This window comes from Xenopus tropicalis, chromosome 7 (genome assembly GCF_000004195.4).
Source record: "Xenopus tropicalis strain Nigerian chromosome 7, UCB_Xtro_10.0, whole genome shotgun sequence".
Taxonomy (NCBI): domain Eukaryota; kingdom Metazoa; phylum Chordata; class Amphibia; order Anura; family Pipidae; genus Xenopus; species Xenopus tropicalis.
Window position 1 is genome coordinate 75,646,635 of NC_030683.2, and position 27,619 is coordinate 75,674,253.

At 40.1% G+C, this 27,619-nt stretch overlaps 1 protein-coding gene across 3 annotated transcripts in view; it reads right to left on the reverse strand.

The window, feature by feature from the left end:
* The window catches only part of spa17 (sperm autoantigenic protein 17), a 73,160-nt gene extending 50,774 nt beyond the window's left edge, over positions 1 to 22,386 (reverse strand). Inside the window, exons 1-3 of one of the 3 annotated variants that reach the window (XM_012966400.3) lie at positions 22,007 to 22,386; positions 3,000 to 3,176; positions 2,393 to 2,463 (exon numbers count right to left, since the gene is read on the reverse strand). In XM_012966400.3, coding sequence (XP_012821854.1) covers positions 2,393 to 2,463; positions 3,000 to 3,153 — 225 coding nt within the window. In that variant the 5' untranslated portion in view covers positions 3,154 to 3,176; positions 22,007 to 22,386. 3 annotated transcript variants of the gene reach the window in all.
* Positions 22,387 to 27,619: the final 5,233 nt, after the last annotated feature.

Sequence of the window (27,619 nt, forward strand, 5' to 3'; positions counted from 1 at the left end):
GATTCAATATTTTATAATGACAGATATCTACCTCTGGCCTGTACATCTAAAATTCATGTGGCCTGATGCATCTACTGTATCTTGGGATATCTATGGCCTCAGCCTGACCAAAGTGGGCATACATTATAAGATCTACTTGTTTGGCAAGGTCGCCAAACGAGTGGATCTTTCCACCTATATGTCCACCTAAGGTAGGTGATATGCAGTTTCGGTCTGGGGTGCCAAGGGCCCACCTGAAAACTTTAGACCTTAGGGCCCACTCTCCCCTTCTCTGTTCACTCACTTTCTTTAGTCTGTTAATTACTTCTTTTTACATACTACATCTATCCTTTCCTCCATTTTATCTGTTTCTTCTCATACAGAACTGAGTAATGGTCATGGTAAAGGCATACAAGGCAAATGGCTGGGTGAGCAGGAGGGCCCACATGGAGTTTTCCTGGTATCCTGGTGAGCCAGTCCGACACTGGTGATATGGAACCCATCAAAGGGAGGGCTGCATCAATGAGCCGATGCAGCCCCCATTAGATGGGAAATTCATACCTGCATGATTGATATCTGGCCAATTTTAGGCCAGATATCGGTCAGGTAGGCTCAGGAGTCCCCATACATGAGCACATATGTTGCCGAAACGGTCTAAAGGACCGGAATCGGCAGATTGAATTTGCCCGTGTATCAACGCCTTTACATGTATGACACCTTATAATCTGCCATACAAGCATAATCATGTAAACGGGCTCAAAGTAGGGTCAATTTGGATAGCACTGAATTAGCTAATAATGTAAACAACACATGATACATTACCTTTAAAGATATAGTAACACAGAACAGAGGTACAGGAAATATAATGAAAAGGTTTGGTAATTCAGTCTCATATACAGATGGTGTGTAGAGCAATGTAATACAATACCCAAAGAAATATCACACCTTAGATGTGCCAAGTGTAATTGTTTTTGTGTTGGTCCAATGGGGTTCAGCTAATGCTAGCAGCTTCTAAAGAAAGATAAGGTACTAAGACAAAAGGACTACTACATGCCTAGGCAACCATAAATATCCTGCTAAATTAGGGTTTCAGTATTCGCTAACTAACACAGACATTTTTACCCTGCACCAACCACCTGTCAAGTTACATGTCTTATTAAATTTCCTGGCAGATGTTCTATGCTCATGTGCTTATGTACTTCTTTTGTCCAGCACAAGCATGACGCTGAGGTAACAGTTTAAAAAATATGTTGCATATTCAGTGGGCATGCATACAGTGCTTAAGCTGAGTATTCAGTGAGCACTGAATAAATGCAAAGCAGCCAAACAGCACTTGTTTTGAATAGGGTGGGTGGTGGCACCTTCCAGGCATGCCGGGTAAATATCTTGACTTTAAAAAAAATTTCTGAATCCAGTGGGCTGAATAATACCCGTGCTCCTTGCAATGACCAGTTTCATATTGCTTGTCAGTACCTTATAAAAGCTTATTTACATCTGCAAGTGCATTGAGCAAATGCAAGTTTTCCCCCCAAAACGCAGCATTTTTTTCCAGAATTCCAGTGTCATTGCAGGGGCAAAGGGGAACTGAATCTACCGCAATTGCACTGCATGTACTTTGTTGCAAATTAAGTAATGTCTTGCGCAACTATACAGAGGTACAAAGAGTGCCTTTTGATGCAAGTACCATTTTTTCCCAAGCAACTCCCAGCGGGGAAAAGTGCAAGTTGCCCACTGCTCTTGTGATTATAAATTAGCCCTATAATGTAATGTGATGTAAGGTAAATAATAAAAAGTAAAGATGCTTACTGTTTTCAGCTTGACTGAATTGGTACAGGTATGGGACCCGTTATCCAGAATGCTCGGGACCTGGGGTCTGGATAAGGGGTCTTCTCCTTTAAGGTGAGATTTGGGATAAAAACTTTAACAATTTGTTTCTCTGGATACTTTATGTAGAATAATAGTGTCATTTATGATGATATGTACAATATTGTTTGAGCACTGGGTCAAGAGGCCAAAGAATGTACAGGTATGGGACCTGTTATCCAGAAGGCTCGGGACCTGGGGTTTTCCAGATAAGGGTTTTTTTTGTAATTTGAAGCCCTATACCTTAATTCCACTAACAAAATCACTTAAATCTAGTAGGATTGTTTCGTTACCAATAAGGATGCATTATGTGTCAGTTAGGTTCAAGTACAAGGTATTTATGATTACAGAGTAAAAGGAAATCATTTTTAAAAATCTGAATTATATCATTAAAATGGAGTCTATCGGAGACGGCCTTCCTGGATAACAGGTTTCCGGATAATGGATTCCATACCTGTATTGCACAACACATAAATCTTGAATACAAGAAATCTAAAAACTTTTGATACAAGCTCATTTTTACTTTCGTTAAAATTAGGTAAGAACATACCTGAAAATCATAGTTGTTATAGAATCTATCCTCCAGAGCAGCTCCCCACTGAGCTGGGTCAAAGTCAGTATCTAAAAACAAAATACATATAGATTGTATATAAGATGAGAATTCCCACAATATAAAATGTAAGCGGATTCAAGTGAGGTTTTATTTTACTCTTGGTACTTATCTTTCTTCTATCCCCACCTTCTTTACACCACTTTCATTTCCATACTGGTTTCCAGTTTGATATTTGTTCTCTTTATCACTGGCACAAATACAAGATGCTTCTCTATGTTGAGATCAATAATTTGATATGTTTGACCTTTTGTCTTACCAATCACATGACAGAGAGAGGGTTAGATGACCTATGCCCACTGCTATCCACTGTTGAATCTTTAGATTCAACAACTTTAGATGTTAAATGAGCAGTGCACAAAAAGCACTAATATTAAGCAAATGACTAGTCCTTCAACACCTAATACTAAGTGGCTCTCCTACTATGAATGTGTGCTGCTGTAAGATATATACAGTTATATTTTATACATAAGGAATACCTACACAGCCATTAGCAGCATAGCTGCTTGGCAACTAATTCTACTCATTTAATGCAGTCTCCCCTTACCTTGTCTTTGTTGTAGTAGTTGTGAAAAGTATTTGGCACCAAAGAGTGGAATATCTTTAGGCTGATGTCTTAAAACTTCCCTGGTCAGCCCTTCGAGAAGATTTGCAAACCCGCGTGGGATGCGATAATGTGTATTTGAAAAAGGAATAGACATCCTTTAATGTAGAGGTACCTATACTGCAAAACAAACAAAAAAAACAGTAGCCAGTTTAATACTGGAACAAATATTATACAAAACATAATATGCAAAACATCTCATGAGTTTTAGCAGCCTGAAACAGCAATAGATTGGGAAAAAGTACTTACAAATACAGCACTGAGAAAAAAAATTAGTAAATAGAAAATCCAAAATTAAATTACTGTGCTTTCAGGTATCAAATAAAATAATTTTAGTTAGACTCAATGGCAAGTATTAATCACTCAGTAATCGTACTGCATTCCATTTAACTATACACCTACTTGAAAAGTTCTTTACATTTTTTTTACATCCATACTAAACACCTACTCCCATGAGAACATTCTAGTATTGATACAGACAAAATATTTTATTTTTGCATTAAAACATTTCAAGTAGTAAAGTATCACACTGATGGAAAGCTGAATGTAACTCACTATAGCTAGCAAGGTTCTATTGCCACTTGTATAAATAGGGTGCTTGCCAAAAAATAACATTTTTTTAGAAAAGAAATACCTGAACCATTTATTTATACATATAACACCATATTATAATACAACCAGAGTACATAATAAAATAACCTGTTTTAGTTTTTCTCTATTAAATATATACTAAATATGTGTAGTGCAGATAATAAAAAGTTGTCAGTTCTACAGAGAATATCAGTGCAGAATACAGTGTTATAGCCACATTGGGGCAGATTTAGTAAGATATGAATTAAGAGTTTACCACAGAAATATTCACCCACTTTCTATTCATTCCTATGGGATTTTTAGAAGCATATTTACCTAATTGTGAACTCTAACTTTAAACTCTAACTTTAACCCACTGATAAATAGGGTTCTAAAAATCCCATAGGAATTATTTGAAAGTGGGTGAGTTTTTCTGTGGAAAGCTCACACTTTGATAAATCTGTCCCTTTATGGTGTAATATATCATTAACAGCTGAAGCTTTAATAAATTATGGATTTTTTTGCATTTAATTGTACATTATGCTTTGCACATGAATATATCTGTCCAGCGACAATTGGTGCACTACTATTGGTAAGAAAACCTTGCACTATAGTCATTTATGTTACAGGGTGCACAATGTGTAACGTATTTGATATGAAGCAGAGAATAAGAAAGAACACAGTTTTCTGGCACACCTGTAGTGTCTAAAATGTAACTTTTAATTTTATTTACCAGCTAAAAACTTGATTTAAAATAAGTAGAACAAAAGAAAGAAAGAAAAGATTTAAAATATAAAGAAACACACCCTAGATCTATGTAACACACTGGGCTTCAATGCCTGTCCAGTAATTAGCAACTCTGTTGCTTAGTTGTTAATGTTGCTATCAAGTATCTCAATATGTATTACATGCAACATATGTAGCGATTGTTGGAAATCATTATCCCTTTCACCAAACACCCCTCATGTCTCACAGAGGGCTTTTAGCAGTACGGGAAGCGGTTTTCAGGTAAGTATTATTGTAAGCCGTCTGAGCCTAATTTCTGTGACTTTAATAAATATATAAACACAAAAATGTCTCATTCACTTTGGTATCATTCTGCTTTAGTCATAATTGATATTATCGGTATAACGTGAGATCCTTACCCATCTGGTCATTACTCTTGATGTGAACTGCAGTTCAACTACACCACATTAGTTATGGGTAGGTTCTTATCTAGCATTACATACGGTGTCTCTCGGTTTGATAATACAAATACTTATTGTTACGTGTGAGCAGAATCTTATTGACCCTACAGAGTACTTCGTACTGAAAAATTCCGGTAAGTATTTAACGATGCATTCATCCCCCGAGAGAAACACTTAATACAGCGCTTATAAAATTGCCTATATGCTTAAAGATCTCAGTGAGACATGAGGGGTGTTTGGTGAAAGGGATAATGATTTCCAACAATCGCTACATATGTTGCATGTAATACATATTGAGATACTTGATAGCAACATTAACAACTAAGCAACAGAGTTGCTAATTACTGGACAGGCATTGAAGCCCAGTGTGTTACATAGATCTAGGGTGTGTTTCTTTATATTTTAAATCTTTTCTTTCTTTCTTTTGTTCTACTTATTTTAAATCAAGTTTTTAGCTGGTAAATAAAATTAAAAGTTACATTTTAGACACTACAGGTGTGCCAGAAAACTGTGTTCTTTCTTATTCTCTGCTTCATATCAATTGGTGCACTACTGTCCATATAAAGGCCACAGGGTGTTGATGGGAAGTGACACTGTATATAGCAGTCTTTAGACTTATTTGCAAATAAATACATATACAGGTATGGGATCTATTATCTGGAAACTGATTATTCATAAAGCTTCAAATAACTAAAAGAATACTAATGTGTTTATTTAATGTTGACATAATTTGTTAGTAAACTTAAAATATGGAGATCTAAATTATGTAGAACGCCCTTATCCAGAAAACCCCATGTCCCAAGGATTGGGACCATGTGAGGATCGGCTGCGTAAAGTAACTCTTGCCATTATCTCCTGCCCAAACAAGTCTTAGATGTACCTGAATTGGTAAATCCAGCAGAACAACGACCCTAAACATAAAGCCAGGGCAACAATGGAATGGTTTAAAACAAAACATATCCATGTGTTAGAATGGCCCAGTCAAAGTCCAGATCTAAATCCAATCGAGAATCTGTGGCAAGATCTGAAAACTGCTGTTCACAAACGCTGTCCATCTAATCTGACTGAGCTGGAGCTGTTTTGCAAAGAAGAATGGGCAAGGATTTCCGTCTTTAGATGGCAAAGCTGGTAGAGACATACCCTAAAAGCCTGGCAGCTGTAATTGCAGCAAAAGGTGGTTCTACAAAGTATTGACTCAGGGGGCTGAATAATTACGCACACCCCACTTTGCAGTTATTTATTTGTAAAAAATGTTTGGAATCATGTATGATTTTCATTCCACTTCTCACGTGTACACCACTTTGTATTGGTCTTTCACGTGGAATTCCAATAAAATTGATTCATGTTTGTGGCTGTAATGTGACAAAATGTGGAAAAGTTCAAGGGGGCCAAATACTTTTGCAAGCCACTGTATATTAATAACAAACACTGTGTATTTTCTTGCTTAAATGGCATCCAACATTTTTGTGAAATTAATGTATATAATTTATACCCTTTTCATGCTTAAAGAGATACTGGCAACAGAAATTAAACTCTTTTTTAATATATCATAACATTGTCTTTGCATGAGCTTTATAATTTTGCATTAAATGTATTTTCCCTATGCTTGTACATTACCTATCTGTTCCTCTATGTGTGGGTTGCCATATTTGTGCAGCAGGAGGCCGTTAGCATTAGAAGCTATAACTGACAGGCTGAGAAGGGACAGTCAGGTTGGCAAAACAGTCAGGTTTAGGGACTTCACATAACAATTACTTACAAAAGCAAACCTGTCGGTGAAAAATGATCAACAGGACCTATAGGTAACTTTTTATGTACATTAATATTTGAAAAGTAATTTTTTCATGTCAGTATCACTTTAAAAATGAAAGCTGCTTTCTTCTTATTACTAATTTTAATGCCATTCTCCAATATTTAAGGGCTTATTCACTAAATTAGTAAAACATATCATCACATGTTTTACTTAAAATCAAATTTCTTACCCAGAATTCCAAAATAATTTCCCTCACTAAAACCTGGCAATGAACATTAATGGCAAGAAAATCTGAGCATAGTATAGGAATCATGGGCTTGTTTTACAGCAGATTATAAATCAATGTTGTATGGCAACCTTATTGCATTTCATTATTTCAATGTATTCATTTTTTAAGAGTTACTTTTACAGTTTTCCAGTGGTATTGACAACAGGCAGGGGCACTGAGAAACTTGCCTCAGGCAGCAGTGCCCAGGGTATCAGGTAAGTCATTAGACCTTTTCTTCTCCTTTAACAAGCAATAAGTTTTGAATAAAGCACCTTACTACACAAGAAAATCCATGCAGAATATGTGTGTATAGATAGACAGATGATAGATAGATAGATAGATAGATAGATAGATAGATAGATAGATAGATAGATAGATATAGATAATTGTCATTGTTTATCAGTGCTTGTACAAAGATTAGGAATATTTGGCAATATATACAAGATAAAAATAACAGAGCTTTCATCTCTGGTCTCTTCAACATTCTCTGTATTTGTTACAACATGTCACCCACACAAGTATATAAATGTTCAGCACATAGCCGGCATGGAAGACTTGTATATATTTATACCCTATCTGTACCTGAGTCTCTTTCATATACTGAAGGCCTATTAGTCCTTAAACTGACAGCAGCAAAACCAGCTCCCTTGTTATAAGAGTAAGTTTCTTTATACACACACACACACATATATATATATATATATATATATATATATATATATATATATATATATATTGTAGAAATGACCAGCAACACCCGAGGTATGACATGTAGTGGTTTGCAAGGTACGGCAGCACTCGCCTTAAATATAAATACAATTGATTTTCTAGGTGCACAGCCTTAGAAAGAGACTTCCGTATTTACTCCTCCATATACATTTCACAAAACAAGAAAAGGCGGCACTCAAAAGTTACAAAAATGCAAAAAGTGTATAGAGTTCAGAAAAGTCAAAAATATCTTACATACAGCCTGCATAGCATAGTATATCCAGTGACGTTTCGGGCAAGCAAAGTGCCCTTTATCAAGCTCAAACAAACAATAGCAAGGCAGGTTAATCATTCCAATTAAATAGCTTAACAAAGAAGTGACCACAGTGGAAGTATCTTAGCAACTGCTATAAACAATCTTCTGTACCACCCCTCCATTTCCTATGTATGCAACCTGGTGTACAAACAATAAGAACACTAAATTTGAATTTATAAAAATAGATATAGACTTCACAGACCATTGTTTGGCCTGGTGGAAATATATGGACGATATCTTTGTGATATGGCGGGGCAACATTGAATCGTTGTTGCGGTTCCACAGCAACTTACAAAAGATCCGTCCATTTCTTTTACGTTATCTTTCAATTGTCATCAGATCCAGTTCTTAGATGTCTTGGTCTATAAGAATCAGAGGGGAGGTATTGATACATCACTATATACCAAACCCACTGACCATAACCAAATCCTCCATTACCGGAGCAATCATCCAAGACACACAAAAAAATCAATTCCTGTCAGTCAGCTGATAAGGGTTGATAGGATTGTGAGTGATAATCAGGAGAAAATAAAACAAAAAAGAACAGATGTGTTACCCAAATCATGTAATGCAACAGGCTATGAGTAGAACTAGTAGAAAGCGACAAAGAAATGTATGTATTCCATGTGTTACCCAATTTAATTCCTGCAGTTAAAATATGGGGACCATTCTGCAACATTCATTTCAAACTACCACCATTGATGTCTTATCGAAAAGGTAAAACAATAGGCAATATGGTCACATCCTCTAGGGCAGTGCTGTCCAACTGGCGGCCCCCTCTGTGTGGCCCCCTCACCTGTCTGGCTGCTTTGATGGCTTACCTTTGTGTAAGCTTTAAATAGTATCAGTACTGAGATTAACTGCCCCCCTGCATGGTTCACACCTCAGATTTAGGCTGTAAACCCCCTGTATTGTTTAAAAATTTAATCCACTATGTTGTTCACACCTTTTAATCCCTGCATTATTCACCCCCTGCAGAGTTCACACCTCAGGCTCAGGCTGTAATCACCCACATTGTTCCCCTGTTCACACCTCAGACTGTAGGAGCAGTAGAAACCCACAAATAAACCCTACACACTATAAAAAGAACATAGACTGTGGTGGTACTGCAATTAAAAAGTTTTTTTAATATATAGTTATTGTGCAGACTGTTGGAGCAGTGCCAGCATTGCGTCACTGTAGGCTGCCTGTGTGTGCCATACACACAGGCAGCATAGGACAGGCAGAGTATGGCACACACAGGCAGGGTAGGGAAGGCAGAGTATGGCACACACAGGCAGGGCAGAGAAGGCAGAGTATGGCACACACAGGCAGGGTAGGGAAGGCAGAGTATGGCACACACAGGCAGGGTAGGGAAGGCAGAGTATGGCACACACAGGCAGGGTAGGGAAGGCAGAGTATGGCACACGCAGGCAGGGTATGGCACACACAGGCAGGGTATGGCACACACAGGCAGGGTAGGGCAGGCAGAGTATGGCACACACAGGCAGGGTAGGGCAGGCAGAGTATGGCACACACAGGCAGGGTAGGCAAGGCAGGTTTTTGCTGTACTACCACCATTAATATGGCTATGGTCATGCGATAACATGGGTGTGGTTTCAAGTGGGTGTGGTTTTGAAAAGGGGAGTGGTCAAAACTAGCTTCCATTATCGGCCCTCCACCACGGAGCCCGAAAAAATTCCGGCCCTCGGTACCACAGAAGTTGGATAGCACTGCTCTAGGGTAAAGACACAGAAACCAGAGAGATGAAATGATACAAGCCTGGCGTTGAGAACTCCGCAATGTATCACTGCTCTGGCTGCACACAATGCCACAGTGTAATAAAAGGAAAGGAATTCACACATCCAGGTACGGGATATCAAGTTAAGTTATGGGGGCATCATACCTGTATCTCTAAATGTGTGATTTATGCGTTAACCTGCCCGTGTGGCCTCATCTATGTTGGGGAGACCACATAAATGGTCAAGTCACGCATATCTCAACATAAATCCTCTATTAATTTGGGAAACACCAAACTACAAGTTTCCAAACATTTTTTGAATATGGGCCATAATTGACCAATTGAAATTTATGGTTCTGGAAGGGATCCCACCCCTAAAATATGGGGGGAATCGGGAACTTAAATTGAAACAGAAGAGAAGTTTGAGAGAAGAGAAGCTGGGTGGACACACAAATTACAATCTTTAGTGCCACAAGGGCTAAATAGAGACTATGATCTGTATCTATTTTTATTAATTCACATTTAGGGGCACATTCATGAAAACGCGAGTTCGAATCCCGAATGGGATAAATTCGGATTGGATATGAAAATTTCATCAAAAAATATCACGAAAATGCTTACGAAAAAATCATATTAGTCACGATACTATCGTATTGGCGATCCAAAAGTCACAAAATTTTTGTACCGAACGACTGTAAACAGCAGAAAAACCTTTCCGATTTTTTCGTGCCAGTGTACGAAAAAGTCATGCAAGCGACAAAAATCCGGTGAAAATATGCTCGGAGCATTCGAATGAACGCTTCGAGCATTCGTGTCTTAGTAAATCTGCCCCTCAGTGTTCTAATTGTTTGTACACCAGGTTGCATACATAGGAAATGGAGGGGTGGTACAGCAGATTGTTTATACCTCCACTGTAGTCCCTTCCTGTGTTAAGCTATTTAATTGGAATGATTAACCTGCCTTGCTATTGTTTGTTTGAGCTTGATAAAGGGCACTTTTCTTGCCCGAAATGTTGCTGGATTTACTATGCTATGCAAGCTGTATGTAAGATATTTTTGACTTTTCTGAACTCAATACACTTTTTGCATTTTTGTAACTTTTGAGTGTCATCTTTTCTTGTTTTGTGATATACAGTATATATATTATACACATATATATATATATATATATATACAAAAATGAACGGTACCGCACTCACAGGACTTAAGAAGATCAAAATTTATTATTACTTACAGAGTTGTATCTAACGTTTCGGCTACCACTGTAGCCTTTCTCAAAGACTTTGAGAAAGGCTACAGTGGTAGCCGAAACGTTAGATACAACTCTGTAAGTAATAATAAATTTTGATCTTCTTAAGTCCTGTGAGTGCGGTACCGTTCATTTTTGTATACATTACTGCTATTTTTGGTCTGCACCCAGGCAAAGTTGTCTGCTTTTTCGTGAGTGCCTGTTGCAGCATTGAAGATTTTTATATATATATATATATATTCAGAAATAAAACATCTACTGCAGACCATATCAAATCCAAATAGCAAAGCTAGAAAAAGAAGTGGAGTACCTGACAAACAAAGTCATGGACCTGTAGGACAAGTCACGACGCAACAATGCAAGCTGTGGGAATCATTACAGATGCAAGACTTAGAGGACTACCTCGCGGAATTGCTCATGGTACCTATGCCTTATATATTGCAAACTGAACAAACTATAGACAGAATACACAGGATCCCTAAACCGAGAAACAAACCGGAATCAGCCCCTAGAGACGTTCTCAATAAATTAAATTTATTTCACACAAAAGAGAAACAGTTGTAGGCAGCACACCTTTAAGAGAACTGGCCCCCAAAATACGCCAATCTTCAAATCTACCCAGATCTATCACAGGCCACACTAACCAAAAGGAGAGCATTTGCAGAAGTTACTAAAGTTCTATGCAACAGCAATATTGCATACCGTTGGAGGTTTCCGATAAAACAAGGTACTCCATTTACCTTCACCTCCCCAGAGGAAGCCAAAAAAGCCCTATACCCGTGGAATCTACTACAGACACTGAACTACCCGTTGGGCTCCGCTCACCAGAAATCATCCAAGAAAATCAGTAAGGAATGGTTAACTGCTTAACACGAGACCTCGTAACTTTTTGCACTCTAAGATCACAAAGCCATTCTCATATTGAGAAGAACTCTTAACCTCTAAGAGGCTTTTCACATAAAAGCAATGGCTCAGAAAAAGTGGATTTCTCTTTTCTTCCCCTTACTTTTCTGTATCAGTGAGAATCATCTTCCCCTGTCCACATCCAGGGCAGCAATACTTGAAAAAACCACAGACACAATTCTACCCTTTAGGTACCTATGCCACAAGGTGGCGCTCTTACTCAGAGAGACTGCTGGCATGTCAGTTCTAAAAGGTTTAAATGCTGTTCAAATTATTATATTGTTTATGTTACTTTTAGATGGTGGTGACCACACTTCTCAAATCAGCTATGAGGATCCAAACCTAATATGTATGAAAATATTATGGTGCTCATAGAATGGTTACATTGTACTGCTTGAATGCAAGGGGCCTAAACACCCCACAAAAAAGGTGAGAGCAAACACACTTTAAAAAGTCTAGCTCCCCACTTGCCTATCATGCCCTAGCCAACACAAAATCAAAAGGTATGGCTTAATATGCACAAAGCTACCATTTTAACTGCACCAGCTGTTTGCAGACCTCTCCGGCAGATACTTGATATTAATATGCTCACTAGATAATCACACACACACTAATCAACCTATACACACCTAATGAAAACCAACTGTAATTTCTTACTAGGACATTAACACAGACAGGAGGGAGTCATTTAGTCTCCAGTGGGGTTAGGGAGGTGTTTTGGAGGTGAAGGACCTATGTAACACAAATAATGTAAATGTATTGTAGCAGGAGACCATAATGTTGTAATGAACTTACTCCTAGATATACATAGGTCAACCACAACAAACATCAAATAACAGAAGCCAAAAAACAGAGGCAACTCCTACATCAATTTGCTTCAATTGATGTTTGGATTGCCAAACCCACAGAGAGAGACTATACCTTCTGGTCACCCAGACATTCTATGTACTCCAGAATTGACCTAATATTAGCAGACCCCCCAACAACATTGGTAGCAAAGGCCTGGATAGGATTACAATCCTGAACCACTTAGAATAGACATAGGTTCTTCACCTCCAAAACACCTCCCTAACCCCACTGAAGACTAAATGACTCCCTACTGCAATACACTGAAACGCAGCTAACAGAAAACAAACAATACAAAAGTTCTTTCAAGCCAATGCAACAGAAAGTATGGAACCACACACATAACCCCTTTACATGGAGAGATCAGATCAAAAGCAGCACACTTCCACAAACCAAAAAGTAAATGACCTACTAAGGGAAAATAAAAAAACTACAAGAAAGGCTGATCCAAACACAAAAAAAGGAACTACAATTACTCCTAGCAAAAACTGAATACCGACAAACTACTGAAACAAATATAGTACACTAAGGGGCCCATTTACTTACTCACGAACCGGCCGAATGCATCCGATTGCGGTTTTTTCGTAATGATCGGTATTTGGCGATTTTTTCGGAAAATTATCGCAACTTTTTCGTTGCCATCCGAATGTTGCGTAAAATCTGGCGATTTTTTTGTAGCGTTAAAACTTGCGCAAAAAGTCGCGCCTTTTTCGTAGCCATTCCAAAAGTTGCGCAAAATGTTGCGATTTTTTCGTAGCGTTCGGATTCATTCAAGCTTCAGTATGGTGACTTTTCTTGGGCCAGGTTGGAGCTGCAGGGTGCCATTGAGTCCTATGGGAGGCTTCCAAAATCATGCTAAGTCTGAAAGTTTCGGCCGCCACTTACGAGCGCTCAATATGAAAAAGTCGCGACAAGATACGAGCGAATCGTAATGGCTACAAAAAACTCGCGTTTTTTCGCGAAAATCGTATTGGTAACGAAAAAGGCGCCGAAAAAAATCACAAAAAATACTAAAAAGACGCAAAATGTTCGTTTTCCAATCGGAATTTTTCCAATTCGGATTCGAATTCGTGTCTTAGTAAATCAGCCCCTAAAAGTAACAAAGCAGACAAACTACTTGCCACCCAACTGAGATCACACAATACCTCACAGAGGAGAACCATAAAACAACAGAACCCTGCCAGATAGCAAACCACTTTGCCCAATATTATGCCTCCCCATATTTCCTGTCTAGCAACAATACAGAACCCAGTCTGCCACCAAAGGGATACAATACCTTAATGGCTCTGGATTTACATTTTCGCCGGTGGGATGGCATTTCGGGGGGGATTAGTCGCCCGCAACAAGGGAGATTTGTCGTGGGCGACTAATCTCCCCGTGTGCCAGAGCCCTTACCCTCCCACAGCCCACCCCCATGCAACAAAAACTATTAAAGGCCCCAATTACAACAGAGGAGATCAAACAAGCAATAAAACTTCAAAAGATAGGTAAATCACTGTGCCCGGATAGCTTCACAAATATATACTACAAAAGATTCCAGGAACTACATCTGTCACACCTGTTAAACCTTTTTCAAATATCATGGATACATTGCAAATTAAACCAGAATTTCTCCAGTCTCACATCTCTACAATTCCCAAAGCAGGTAAACCACAACACCAATGTCAAAACTACAGACCTTACAGGCATTACTAAATATAGACCTGAAAATGTATGCAAAAATCCTGGCCCTCAGATTAATACAGTTCTGCCCTCACTCATAAACTATGATCAGGCAGACAAGCACCAGCCAGACAACACAAGGAAACTACCTAACCTATTACACTTCATCAAACAACAACAACTTCCCACGTTACTATTATCTCTAGATGCAGAGAAAACGAGACATGAGAGAGACAGGATCCACAGGGTCTATATGACTCACACATTGCACATATTTGGCTTAGGTACAGAATTTATAAAAGCAATAATGCCTTTATACTCCAACCCATCTGATAGGATTGGCGCCTTGGTGGTCCTGTCGGATGCCATCCAAATCACCAATGGCACACAACAGCAATGCCCATTATGCCCACTGATCTTTGCCCTTATGGTGAAACCAGTAGCAATAAAAATATGTCAAAACCCAAATATTACAGGAATCACTTCATACTAAGGTCACCACATCATAGGATTGTTTGCAGATTATATCATCCTTTTGGTAACAAATGCACACACAACTCTACCTAACCGGAGAGAAACATACAGTACTTATCTTACTTTGGCATCAAACTGACAAGAGACCAAAACTCTAATATAAATATAACTACATACAACTTCAAAAACAACTACAAACATAATATACAAGATGGAAATCCCTACACGTATCCTGGCTAAGAAGGATAAGCTCAATCAAAATGAATGCTAGTACCTAAAATCCCACAACATCACTATTTCCCAACTAGTTTGGAAGACATGTGGGACAAATTAGCAGCAAAATACACTTTTGCTATTTCTCCCTCACCTAGGATGCCAATCAATGATCTCATATACTGGTTCCAGGATCTCCTGCTTCAGACATGGACAGAAGCTGAAAGACACACACATCTCAGATGTATATGGGAACCACAGATACAGGACTCCATTAGAAGGTAAGATCCACCCACCTCAGAATAACAAATTTCCAGAGTACACAGTTACCAAACTACAAAATACGGCGGCAGCAAACTTTTATAGAACACTTGAGCAGCAGAGCCTGGGAAAGGAAGGGAATACTATTCCAATGCTAAAAATACTTCTTAACAGACCCACCTGACACTAAGCATTCTTATATGGCCAAATGGGATGCTGACATAGAAAAGACTACTACCAGAATAATGTCGAGAAGCAACAAAAGCACTATTTGGTGCAACCAGGTATACCAATCACTTAGAAGCCTTTATATGTTGCACCTTACACCAGAAAAATGTCAATAAAAAATTCTGTACCCCTCTGCTGGAGAGGCTGCAACCAAATTGGGGCACTGTGTCATATGTGGTGGGACTGCCCACCAATATGCAATCTCTGGACTCAAGTCTATCAAATAAAAAACCACGACCTCTGAATAAACATAGCCCAGGATCCCAAGATAGCACTTCCTATGCTATTCCCAAGCCATGTTCCCAAACACACAAAAAGCTGCTGTTTCATATACAGGTATAGGATCTATTATCCAGAATTCTCGGGACCTGGGGTTTTCCGGATAAGGGATTTTTCCATAATTTGGATCTCCATACATTAAGACTACTAAAAAATAATTTAAGCATTAAATGAACCCAATAGGATTGTTTTGCCTCCAATAAGGATTAATTATATACTATATATCTTAGTTACTGTTGTATTATTAAAGAGAAACGGGAAATCATTTTAAAAAAATTAAATTGCTTGATTAAAAAAGTTTATGGGAGATGGCCTTCCCATACCACCAGTACTTCCATAGCAAGATTCTGGAAACCAGGTAGTGCCTACAATATACAGCAAATCATGCAAGCCTTGGACATCCAAGCCACTATGGAACAAACGGCAGCTAAAAACACAAAGAAAATTGGCATCTATAACCTTATTTGGAAACCATAGACAACATATGGGGAAAGGCCATTACCACCCCTGCACATCCAGTACCAGACAACTAGCCAAATGCCAGTGACTTGATTATACATTACTGTTCTCTTGTAAGTCTTTTATGTTTTCTTTACCTCTAGATATTTCCTTCTGCTCATGTATTTTACAAACCCTTCAGATGGAGAAATAACAGCTCCAATATACAACCATGCAGTAAAACATAATGTACCACACACAAATTATATAGCAGATACACTTAAAAAGGAAAACGCCACACTGTAAATAATATTGTTTTATATTTTTTTGTATACATAATAAAAGAAGTTAAAAAAATTATATATTTGGCAATGTGTAACATTTACGTGCCTTTGCTTCTTTGTAAAAGAGTTGCCTACCGTGAATATATGAAGGATCACAATAACTAGATACCACCATCTAGTGGTTCATTGTATTAATTGCTGTGATAACTCTGGTATGATTTATAAATACCAAAATAGATGCTAAATAGCTGCAAGATGCTAAAATACTAAAATTGCACCAGTACGATTATCCATAGAAAACCATTATTTGGTCTACAACAGGTTAAAAAAATTATTTGACAGATCCTTTAAAACTAAATCCACTGGAAGTAATTTGAACAGATCAACATTATATGTAATAAGCATTAAAAGAAAAAATTAATAATTAGAAGTGATGAGATTTTTAATTATTTGCAAAATGCATTGAAGTCAGTATGTGTTTTTTGTGGCTCCTGCGCAACTTCTTTTTCTTACTCATACAAATACGTTAAAGGCATTGTTCTCAAGTTTTTTCTGATGCCAAATGCATTAAATTTATTATACATTTTTTCTCATGCCAAAAAATATGGAATTTTGATTCCCTAAGCATTAAATACATTTCTATTTTTTGTTATTCCCATTTAAAGGGATAGACTCGTCAGCTAATCCCTACCTTCCAAAGATGAAGTTCCTCCTCATGTTCAGCTTTCTAGCAGAAGCCTATATATATATATATATATATATATATATATATATATATATATATATTGTATTTATTTATTATATCACTTGTCCTCCCTTTGTGTAATTTTGTATTTTGTAAGATTGTACAGCGCTGCGTACCCTTGTGGCGCTTTATAAATAAAGTTATACATACATACATACATACATACATAATGTATTCTACTGTACAGCGCTGGGTACATAAGTAGCAATTTATAAATAAAGATATACATACATACATTCAAGACAGCAAGTACAGTTTGTACATGTGTTTGTACATATGTACAGTAAAAGGCACACTTCTTTTTATATGAATGTGAAAAGATGTCTTGTTTATTGATATTCTGTTTTAAAGAATAACATTACCTACAAGATGTATTTATCATAAGTAATCCTGTTAAAAAAAAGCTTATTTAGTAATGTATGCTGGCAGCCCTGGATTTGTAGTTTGTGTGCGCCTAGGCAGGAAAATAAAAAAGAGGTAGGGTAGGGAGGGAGAGGAAGTAAGAATAAAAAAGATAAATGAATTAGGGCACCAATGCATGCAGTATTAATAATGGCATTAGCATGCAACTCTTTTGATGCAAGTAAGTTGCAAGTATTGATGCAACCCGCTGTGGGAACCTTGGAATTACCACAGCATCAAGGTGTGGGCACATGCATTCAACATAAAGTTAATTTAAAGATTTTAATTACTTAAATGCCAACTCTGCATCCATAGTAACAGAAGACACTTGTGGTTGTGTTCATAAACAACTCTTAAAGACACCCAGGGATACAGTAAGTACCACAGCTAAGATTAAGAAACGTGAAAGAAATGGTTGTAGAACTAGTTCTATTACATGCAATAGTAACTAAAATTTAAATTTTTTTACACCTAGCCAACTAGACTACTCTTTAAAAAAACAACCCAGCCCCGGGTAATTTCCTGCAGAGCTCAACTTTTTCCTTGCTCCTACAGTAGGTTTCTCTTGCAGCATTTATACACAGTGAAGTAAGGACTAAAGAAGTTCTGTACTGAGCAGGCTCCCCCTGGATGGCACAAGGAATACCTGCAAAAAGATGGTAGGTTAACTGGCACAGACAAAGTATTTAAATTTTATCTTGGTGGTAAAGCTAAGACAGGCAATAAACATATATGACAGAAATGTCTCAATTAAGGTCTAAAGCGAGTCACTCATGTGTAAAGGAGTCACATCTTTTGATGGGCGCTACCGACGGACCTTCCCGACCGATATCTGGCCTGAAATTGCCCAGATATCGATTGAGCAGGTTAAAAAATCTAGTCGGATCGGGGACCACATTGGCTTGTTGATGCAGTCCCTGGACCGACTTTGCCTATACCCGTCGTTATAATTCGATCGTTTGGCCCCAGGGCCAAACGATCGAATTAGCCTGGATTCTCCCGATATCTCCCACCTGTAGGTGGGGGATATCGGGAGAAGATCCCCTTGCTTGGCGACATCGCCAAGTGAGCGGATCTGAAGGTGTATGGGCACCTTTAGTCTGTACTACAGAGACCTTAGGCTGATGCCACACCAGGCGTAGGGCTGATTTTTTCGGCAAGCGGAAAAACGCTTGCCGAAAATTCAGCCCTACGCCTGCTACTTGTGCCTGCACCCGAATGAATGGGATACGCTCGGGTGCAGGCACATGTAGCCGATATACGCACGAAAGCGCGAGAGAATGCAAAGTCTCGCGTTTTCATGCGCATATCGGCTACATGTGCCTGCACCCGAGCGTATCTCATTCATTCGGGTGCAGGCACAAGTAGCAGGCGTAGGGCTGAATTTTCGGCAAGCGTTTTTCCGCTTGCCGAAAAAATCAGCCCTACACCTGGTGTGGCATCAGCCTTATCCGCACACCCTAGCACTCCGAAATTATATGCCCGGTGCACACTGCTGGAGGGATCGGCACCCTCCAAAACCAGTACAACCACAAAAAAAGCAAATGGCACTCAGGGCTACAAACAAGGGAAAACCCTTAAAAAGTTTATTGCGGAGGTGCAACGTTTCGGGGCAACGTGACCCCTTTATCAAGCAAACGTGACCCCTTTATCAAGACAAAGTATTTAAATTTTATCTTGGTGGTAAAGCTAAGACAGGCAATAAACATATATGACAGAAATGTCTCAATTAAGGTCTAAAGCGAGTCACTCATGTGTAAAGGAGTCACATCTTTTGATGGGCGCTACCGACGGACCTGCCCGACCGATATCTGGCCTGAAATTGCCCAGATATCGATTGAGCAGGTTAAAAAATCTAGTCGGATCGGGGACCACATTGGCTTGTTGATGCAGTCCCTGGACCGACTTTGCCTATACCTGTTGTTATAATTTGATCGTTTGGCCCCAGGGCCAAACGATCGAATTAGCCTGGATTCTCCCGATATCCCCCACCTGTAGGTGGGGGATATCGGGAGAAGATCCCCTCGCTTGGCGACATCGCCAAGTGAGCGGATCTGAAGGTGTATGGGCACCTTTAGTCTGTACCCTCAAGTGGTCTGAATGATTCCCATCCCTTGTCTCCCCACCACATGCTTGTCACACACCCCTCCCCCATTCAGTTGTCACTGCATGTGTAAGAGCTTGCGGGAGGGGGTAGCTATATGAATTGGCTGGCCGTGTTGCATAGGGCACCCATCAAGCTTAAACCAACACTACAACAGTATTTGTAACTGGTTTCAGGTATAATACAGTATTAGTCCAAACATGACTGCCTTTGGGGTTAAAAGGGAAGCTTTTTTTTCAGGCTGCATAACCTTGTTTCAATGGACCAGAAGTGGCATAACTACAGAGCAGATTAACTCGGTTAAGAAAAGCTTTATTTTTTTTTCTTTCATTTACCCAGATACTCAAGCAAGATGCAGCCCACTCAGGCAGAGAATCTTGAGATTTTTCACACAAAACCAGACTACTTTGCTGGTATTCCAGGCCTGACTTCAGTTAATTGGACTGAGTTTACTTAATTAATACTAGAGATTAAGGCCCATGCAAAGTAGCAACCTATGGGAGTTAATGCATAATAGTGAATGCAAAAACAACTCAATGTGGGATTCAGATATTCTTTACTTCATATCATAAACACATATAATTCATTAGCGACTGGCCAATCTACTTAAGAATCAATAAATTACAAATACAATAAAAATACACATTAAACATATATGAACCACTCAGTTCATTGACAACTTGAATTGAATAAAATGCACTGTGCCGAAAAACTAATATTACAGAAATCTCTCAGTACACAGTTGTAGTTTAACAACCTCCTCCTTATTCAATGCAATAATATGCGAACGCATTGCCATTTCTGTAATTTTAATGACTAGGCTGTTGAAATACCAGTCAGGTGGCAAGCCTAGTTTTACAGTTTGTTTGTTTTTTTTTTTTTTGTAGTACCTTATGGAGCACTTGTAGGTCCATCACAAGTATAGAAACATACTTGAACAGAATTTGGCAGCAGACCAAATGCAATTTAACACTAGAAAAAAAAACATCTATATATTGCCATCTTAAAAAATAAGCTCCACTGAGGCCACATAAAAATGCATACCATTGTTAGTCACCTAAATTACACATAAATTAGGAAAAAGGGCACTTGTCTGCATGCTGCCTACTTCTAAACTATTACACTTGGATATTATTGTACAGATATGGGATCCCTTATTTGGAAACCCATTATCCAGAAAGTTCTGAATTACGGAAAAGCCATCTCCCATTATAAGCAAGTAATTCTAATTTTTAAAAATTTAAAAAAAAAAGATTTCCTTTTTCTCTGTAATAATAAAACAGTACCTTGTACTTGATCCCAATTAATATATAATTAATCCTTTTTGGAGGCAAAACAATCCTTTTGGGTTTATTCAATATTTAAATTATTTTTAGCAGACAAATTATGGAGATCCAAAATATGGAAAGATCCCTTATCTGGAAAACCCCAGGCCCCGAGCATTCTGGATAACAGGTCCCATACCTGTACCTGAAAAGTAGTTATATTCTAATTTATGCTCCCCCAAAGAAAAATTGTTCAGTCCAGGGAAGGTGCTCCATTTCCCTCGTAATGAATTTAAATGTTTGATTTGCTTTAATAGGATTTAGGTGGTAATCCTGGGAGAGGAACATAACCCACCATCCCACTACTCATAAATGTTACTGTTTTAACAAAACGAGTGTTTTTATACTTATTATAATTTGTCAAAAGTGAGCTTCAGTTACAGGTTATAGACAAAGCACGAGCCAAAGATTCCCAAATCTTAATGTAAACAAACTTTTTGGTGATGAGTTAATTCGGAGTTACCGCAAGGATCCAAAGAGTGCAAACAAGTAATACAATCTAACATTTGAAAGCAATATATCTATACCTTTTATTGTCAGGCTGGCTTTCCCCTTTCTCTTTAGGCTATCCCGGTGCCAGTGTATGGCGTTTATGGACCTTCAATAAATATTTAGAAGCGTGGGGACAAGCAGAAAACGTTGCTAAGCGATAATACGTTTCCTGTTTAGCTCTATCTCTATGGCTACAGCCTTGAAAAGTTATTGACTACGGTTCCTTGTAAGGACCAAAATGATCCTCTGCTATTCTGATTAGCTTAGTATAGCATTTAGTTATGCTGCCTGTGTCACTACAATAGAAAGCAGTGACAGTCTGTCCCTTTGTATAGGGAAGCCCGGTACAGCAAGCTCCGACTAGGGCGGGAGAAAACTGTCAGGCAGGGGTTAATAGCTGGGTTTAGTTCCGTAGCATTGGGGGTGGGGAGGAGTGTAGGGAAATTGACTCAAGTGTAGTTAGGGAGGGCATTCAGAGAGAGAAAACGGAGTGGTAGGATAGCTGTGAGAGAACCCAGGAGTACCTGAGCAACTCTGGACCCAGGCAGAGGAGCAAGGTGAAGACTGAATTGGGCAGCCGCTGGCAGTTCATATTCCAGGTCCGTACAGACAGGCACCCAGCAGGAGAAGAGCTTGTCCTCCTCTTATTTCCACAGGGCGATGCAACAACGAGCAGTGCCCCGCAGCAGAGGGACATGGAGCCTACTTTTCTGCATGGTGAAGCTGCGGGACAGGCGGTCAGTTCAGGAGCGAGTTGTGCTTTGTGGGAGAAAGGAACCTGCAGGAACGAGAATGGTGGCACCCCTACCTGGGGTTGGTGAGGGGGGTAGAGGTCGTCTCTCTCTTCTCTCTCTCCTTTAACCTCTACAGGTAGCTTCAGGAGAGGAGCAGCAGTCTGGGACAAGCGTGGAGCTGGGCAACAGGCACCAGACACAGGCGCAGCAGCAGTGGGGGGGGGGGGTCCAATACCACAGTTTAGTCAGGGGGTGAGTTATCTAATCTGGTGTGTGGGGTAGGGGTCCCAGCAGGTGAGCCAACAGCAAGTGGGGATGCCAGTTTCAGTCAGGGTTGCCAGATTTATCTTTCCAAACCAGCCAAAGGGAGTTTCTGGCTATAATTGCAGGCTGGGTATTGTAGTTTTATATTAATTTTAGCTGTAGGCTAATTGTAAAAGACACACTACATTACCCAGCATGCACTGGGGCAGGCATGTCAGAGGAAAAAAACTTTGGCTAGTTTCCAAACTACAAACCCGCCAAGGCTCCAAAAACTAGCCCAAATGTTTACCTTGGGGGATTTGTACTTTGGAAACCTGCCTGGGCTTTATATTAGTAGCCCACTTTGGCGGATAAACCGCCAACCTGGCACCCTGGTATCATGAGGGGTCTGCAGGAACTATGGGTGAAGTGGGGAGGAGCAAGTGCAGCAGGCAGCCAACTACTAGCAACAGCAGTTTGGGAACCAGCAGGTTTGCCAAGGGGGGGCCTCACTAATGCAGGAGAGGCACCGGTAGCTGCACTAGCAGGACCAGCTTCTGGTCATGCAGGTAATACTGGAGCTGGGGGGACTGAGGCAAGTGCGCCTTTGGCAACTTAGGAGGCACATCAAAAAAAGGATGAAGCTGGTAAACCATTACCAATTTCTGATTCAGTCAAGGGCAGCACCTACATTTGCTTTAAGAGCCCCCTGGGAGCACATCTAAAACCTGAGGTGAAAGAGAAATTCTGGGAAAGCAAATACATAGATATCTTTACATTACATCCCCTTGAGAGATTTAATATGAGAAAAGGGAAAGGAACACTGCAAGGAGGAGGATGAGGATAGAAGATGATATAGGCTGATTATTTGAGAATTGGCTTCAAGCTTTTTTGTTTGGGAGGTGTATAGAGTGTATGGGGGCATTGCATGGCTTAAATATGACAAGCAGTTTCACCAGTGCATGTCAGTATGGCAGTCATTGCAGTGGGACCATAGGGACATAAGCCTCTGGCTGCAACTGATGACAGCTCAGAAAGCACAACCATCCACCACAGCAACCAGTGGGTCATAATCCTTTGCAGGCAGGTGTCAGCAGATCTGCCAGTGGGTGTTTTCCAGACAGTCTTGAGAAAGGAGTCTGCTGTAAGTATAATGACAACCACAGTGGTGGTGGATCCCTGGCAATAGTGTTAAAGGAACAGTAACACCAAAAAATGAAAGTGTATAAAAGTAATACCAATATAATGTACTGTTGCCCTGCATTGCTACCACTGGTGTGTTTGCCTCAGAAAGACTACTATAGTTTATATAAGTAAGCTGCTGTGAAGCCATGGGGGCAGCCATTCAAAGGAGAAAAGGCACAGGTTACTTAGCAGATAACAGATAAACCCCCATTATATGGGGCTTATCTACTAGTTATCTGCTATGTAACCTGTGCCTTTTCTCTTTTTTCCAGCTTGAATGGCTGCCCCCGTGGCTACACAGCAGCTTATTTATATAGTAGCTTTTCTGTAGCAAAAAAAACCGTTTTTTGCAGAGCAACAGCACATTATATTTTAATTACTTTAAAACACTTTACTTTTTTGATGTTACTGTTCCTTTAAGGTGGGCATACACCGGCCGATTGTAGCTGCCGATATCAGTCCCTTAGACCGACACGGCAGCTTATGACGGACCTGCCCGACTGATATCTGGCCTGAAATTGGCCAGATATCGATCGGGGCAGGTTAAAAAATTTGGCCCCCAGGGCCAAACGACCAAATTAGCCTAAATTCTCCCGATATAGCCCACCCCCTAATGTAAGCGAAGGGAAAATAGAAAAGGCTGCTAGTTTGGGGCAAGTGATGATAATGGGGGATTTTAATTATCCTGATATTGACTGGAGCCATAGTACTGCCAGGACAGTAAACGGGTTTATAAACTTGCTGCATGACAACTTTATGTCACAGGTTGTTGAGGAGCAAACCAGGAACCATGCTATATTGGATCTAGTGTATTCTGATGACCCAGAACGTATAGCAAATGTGCAAGTGATTGAACCCCTGGGTAACAGTGACCATAATGTTATTTTATTTGATGTTTGGTGCAGGAAACAAATTTACACTGGGGCAACAAAGACACTGAATTTTGGAAAAGAAAATTTTAGATCCTTAAAGAATAAGAAAACCTTTATTTTCTATTATTAAAATTACTCTAAACAGCTTCCCAGATTGCCTGCCTTTGTCCCTCTGTTCTATCTTACCTGGTTGCTGAGTTACATTCTGCTCTATTCCACCCCTTCCTTGTTCAGAGTGAAGCTCCGCCCCCACTCCCTGTTCAGGTCTCTCACTACACTGACAACTTGTCGGGAGTGGAGAGCCCCTTCTGGAGGCAGCAGGAGCCAGCCTGTGTGTGAGCAGGCTTTTTTTCCAGGAGGGTGGGGGCTTCCGCTCCTTCTGAAGAACTTTCAAACATGGCACATGTGACTGCAAAACACCAGGGGGAAGTGCTGGACACGGTGGATTAAGGTAGTCTTATATTAAAAATTAAGGTAGTGTAAAGTGTAGAGAATAGTAGTCTAAGGCTAAATATATGATTTGTTTTTTTAACATTTACATCTCCTTTAAGGGCAGTGCTTCAGGGCATGGATTGGGGCAATATGTTTTCTGATAAAAACACAGAGCAGAAATGGTTGTCATTTAAATGATATTAAATTATTACTGTTCTCAATTTATTCCATTAATGAGAAAAAGTAGAAGTGTTAAGAATCACCCTATGTGGCTTAACTCTGAGGTAAAGAAGTTAATAGGGAAAAAAAGGAAAGCTTTAAAGAAATATAAGTCAGAGGGGACTGTAACTGTGTTTATTGAATATAAACACTATAACAAGTGTTGTATAACAGCAATCTGGAAGGCTAGGATAGAAAATGAGGAGCGCATTGTGGCAGAGGCCAAAACTAACCCCAAAAAGTGTAAGTATATGTAACACTTGTTTGGCTATATTTGGGCAAAACCCAGGCTAGTTATGAGGTTAAAGCATGGGTTACATGCGACTCTCTTAAACAGGATGGGCCTTCGCTAGGTGGAAGAGACCATGCGGAGCGAGGGTGTAGTGGGACTTTGCCCAGTAACAGTAAAATGAGAAAGAAGTAGGGAATTAAAGCCATAGGGGAGCTTAACCCTGTGGGTCCCTACATTCACCCAGGGAAAACACATTTCGTCCCGGCAATGGCAAATATAAATACATGTTCAAGCCTAATTTTAGTGCATGAATTAGTGCAATCAACACATTACCATCACATCCATTTCGGGTATCCTCTCCTGAGGAATACTGGGTACAACGGTTGCTGTGAAAGGAAAAGTTAAGGCACAGAACATTAACTGTTTCGTTACTTGTTACTGTTAACTATATACACACTTGAGTGGATCACTCGGGCACTTAACTTAAATAGTCCTTGCTACAGGGGTATAACAGGCAAAAATACTTTGTGGAACCACGAGACACCTCCTGGATCCATGAACAGGGGTGCTCATGCACACACTTAGGAAAATTGGGAACAACCCTGCCTTCATTCAGGTGAATGAAGCTTCTGGTATGTCCTCCTCTGAACTATGGGAGAAAGACAATAATATGTCCCCAGAGGACTGTTCAGGAGACAGCGGGGTAGGCTGGGTTGTTAGTGCAGCAGGCGCCGGTGTTGCAGGCCTAGGGGGTTCTGGAGAAACTCGGGTCCCCAACACAGAGGAAAGGCCTTCCGCCCTCACCATGGGCTCAGTCCAGCAACGAGTCTTGCAAAATGGACATCTGGCTTCTAACTCTCTCAATGTCTGTGTAATCACATGACCACAGCACCTGCAATATGGTTCAACCACAATGGTATTGTTATCATTACACCACTCCCCAAATATACCCAGCCACACAGCATTGAGGCGGCAAGTTTGCCATATCCAAACTGTTCGGGGCTTCCGGAGTCAGTTGGCGGGGGCTGGCGTGGTCAGCCATTCTAAGTTCAGGTATAGTTACCCTGAGGAAAAATTTAGAACTCAGCGCTGGTTTATCTTTCAGCTGAAGCTTTCAGGCAAGGCAGGCTGAGTGATTTAGTAGTTTGCCCACAGCCGTGGGGTACTCACAGTCAAAGTTCTTCCTTCTCAGGCAGTTTGTCCAGGCCGCAGCCGTGAGTCCTGGATGCACCCGGGAGATAAGGGCTCAGCCGCCAGTTTATCCGTCTAGCAGCCGGAGAGATGGCAGGGCAGTCTGAGGAATTTTAGGCTCTAAACTTGCGTGGGGATGCCTTGAGAATGGATCCAGGCCACAGCTGCAGGTCAGTTTCAGTGAAAAGTGTGCCAAAATGCCTCTGAGTTGAGTGACAGCTCCTGTATCCAATGGGAATGCTTGGGAGGAACCTTCAAGCCCGAACTCACGGCCAATTACAGATAAGTATTTACGATCAGTGCTGCAGGTGCCTTTTTCCTATTGAGTCCGGCAGACTGTCATCAAAATTTAAAGAGATACGCACAACAGCTCAGCGCCCCCAAAGTAATGGCTCCAGTCCTTTTTAAAATGGTTCCAAAACACGTTGGGTGCCAAATGTAACACTTGTTTGGCTATATTTGGACAAAACCCAAGCTAGTAATGGGTTTAGAGCATGGGTTACAGGTGGGCCTTTGCTAGGTGGAAGAGACCATGTGGAGCGAGGGTGTAGTGGTATACAAGTCACTGTAGCTGTGTAGTGCAGATTTAGTAAAGATGGACACCAGAAGGCTCTTGCAGTTGAACTATAGTACAGTTTATTGTCAAAGACAAATATAGATGCAGGGTTAGATCAAATACTCACAAATGCAGATGGTATATGATAGTACACTCTGAGGACAATAAGAGAAGATGAACACCGGTTTATCCCACCTCCTTTTAGAGTCTGGGCAGGGTAAATGCACCTGGTCAGCGTGGCACCCCTTTGGAAACAGTCTGGATAGATACCTCAGTCCTCAGGTTGATAACCCCTAGCTTGAGAGTCCTCCGTGTGTCTAGGGATCAGGGTTTGTTCTAACCTGTCTCCTATGTCTACTCCGTGGCCCTACGCTGAGGCAACATTGCCAGAGCTACTTTGCTTGGTGGGGCTTGAAACTGCCCTCGCTTCCTTCCCTCTCTACCACACTCTCCTAGAGAGTGCTCTTACAAGA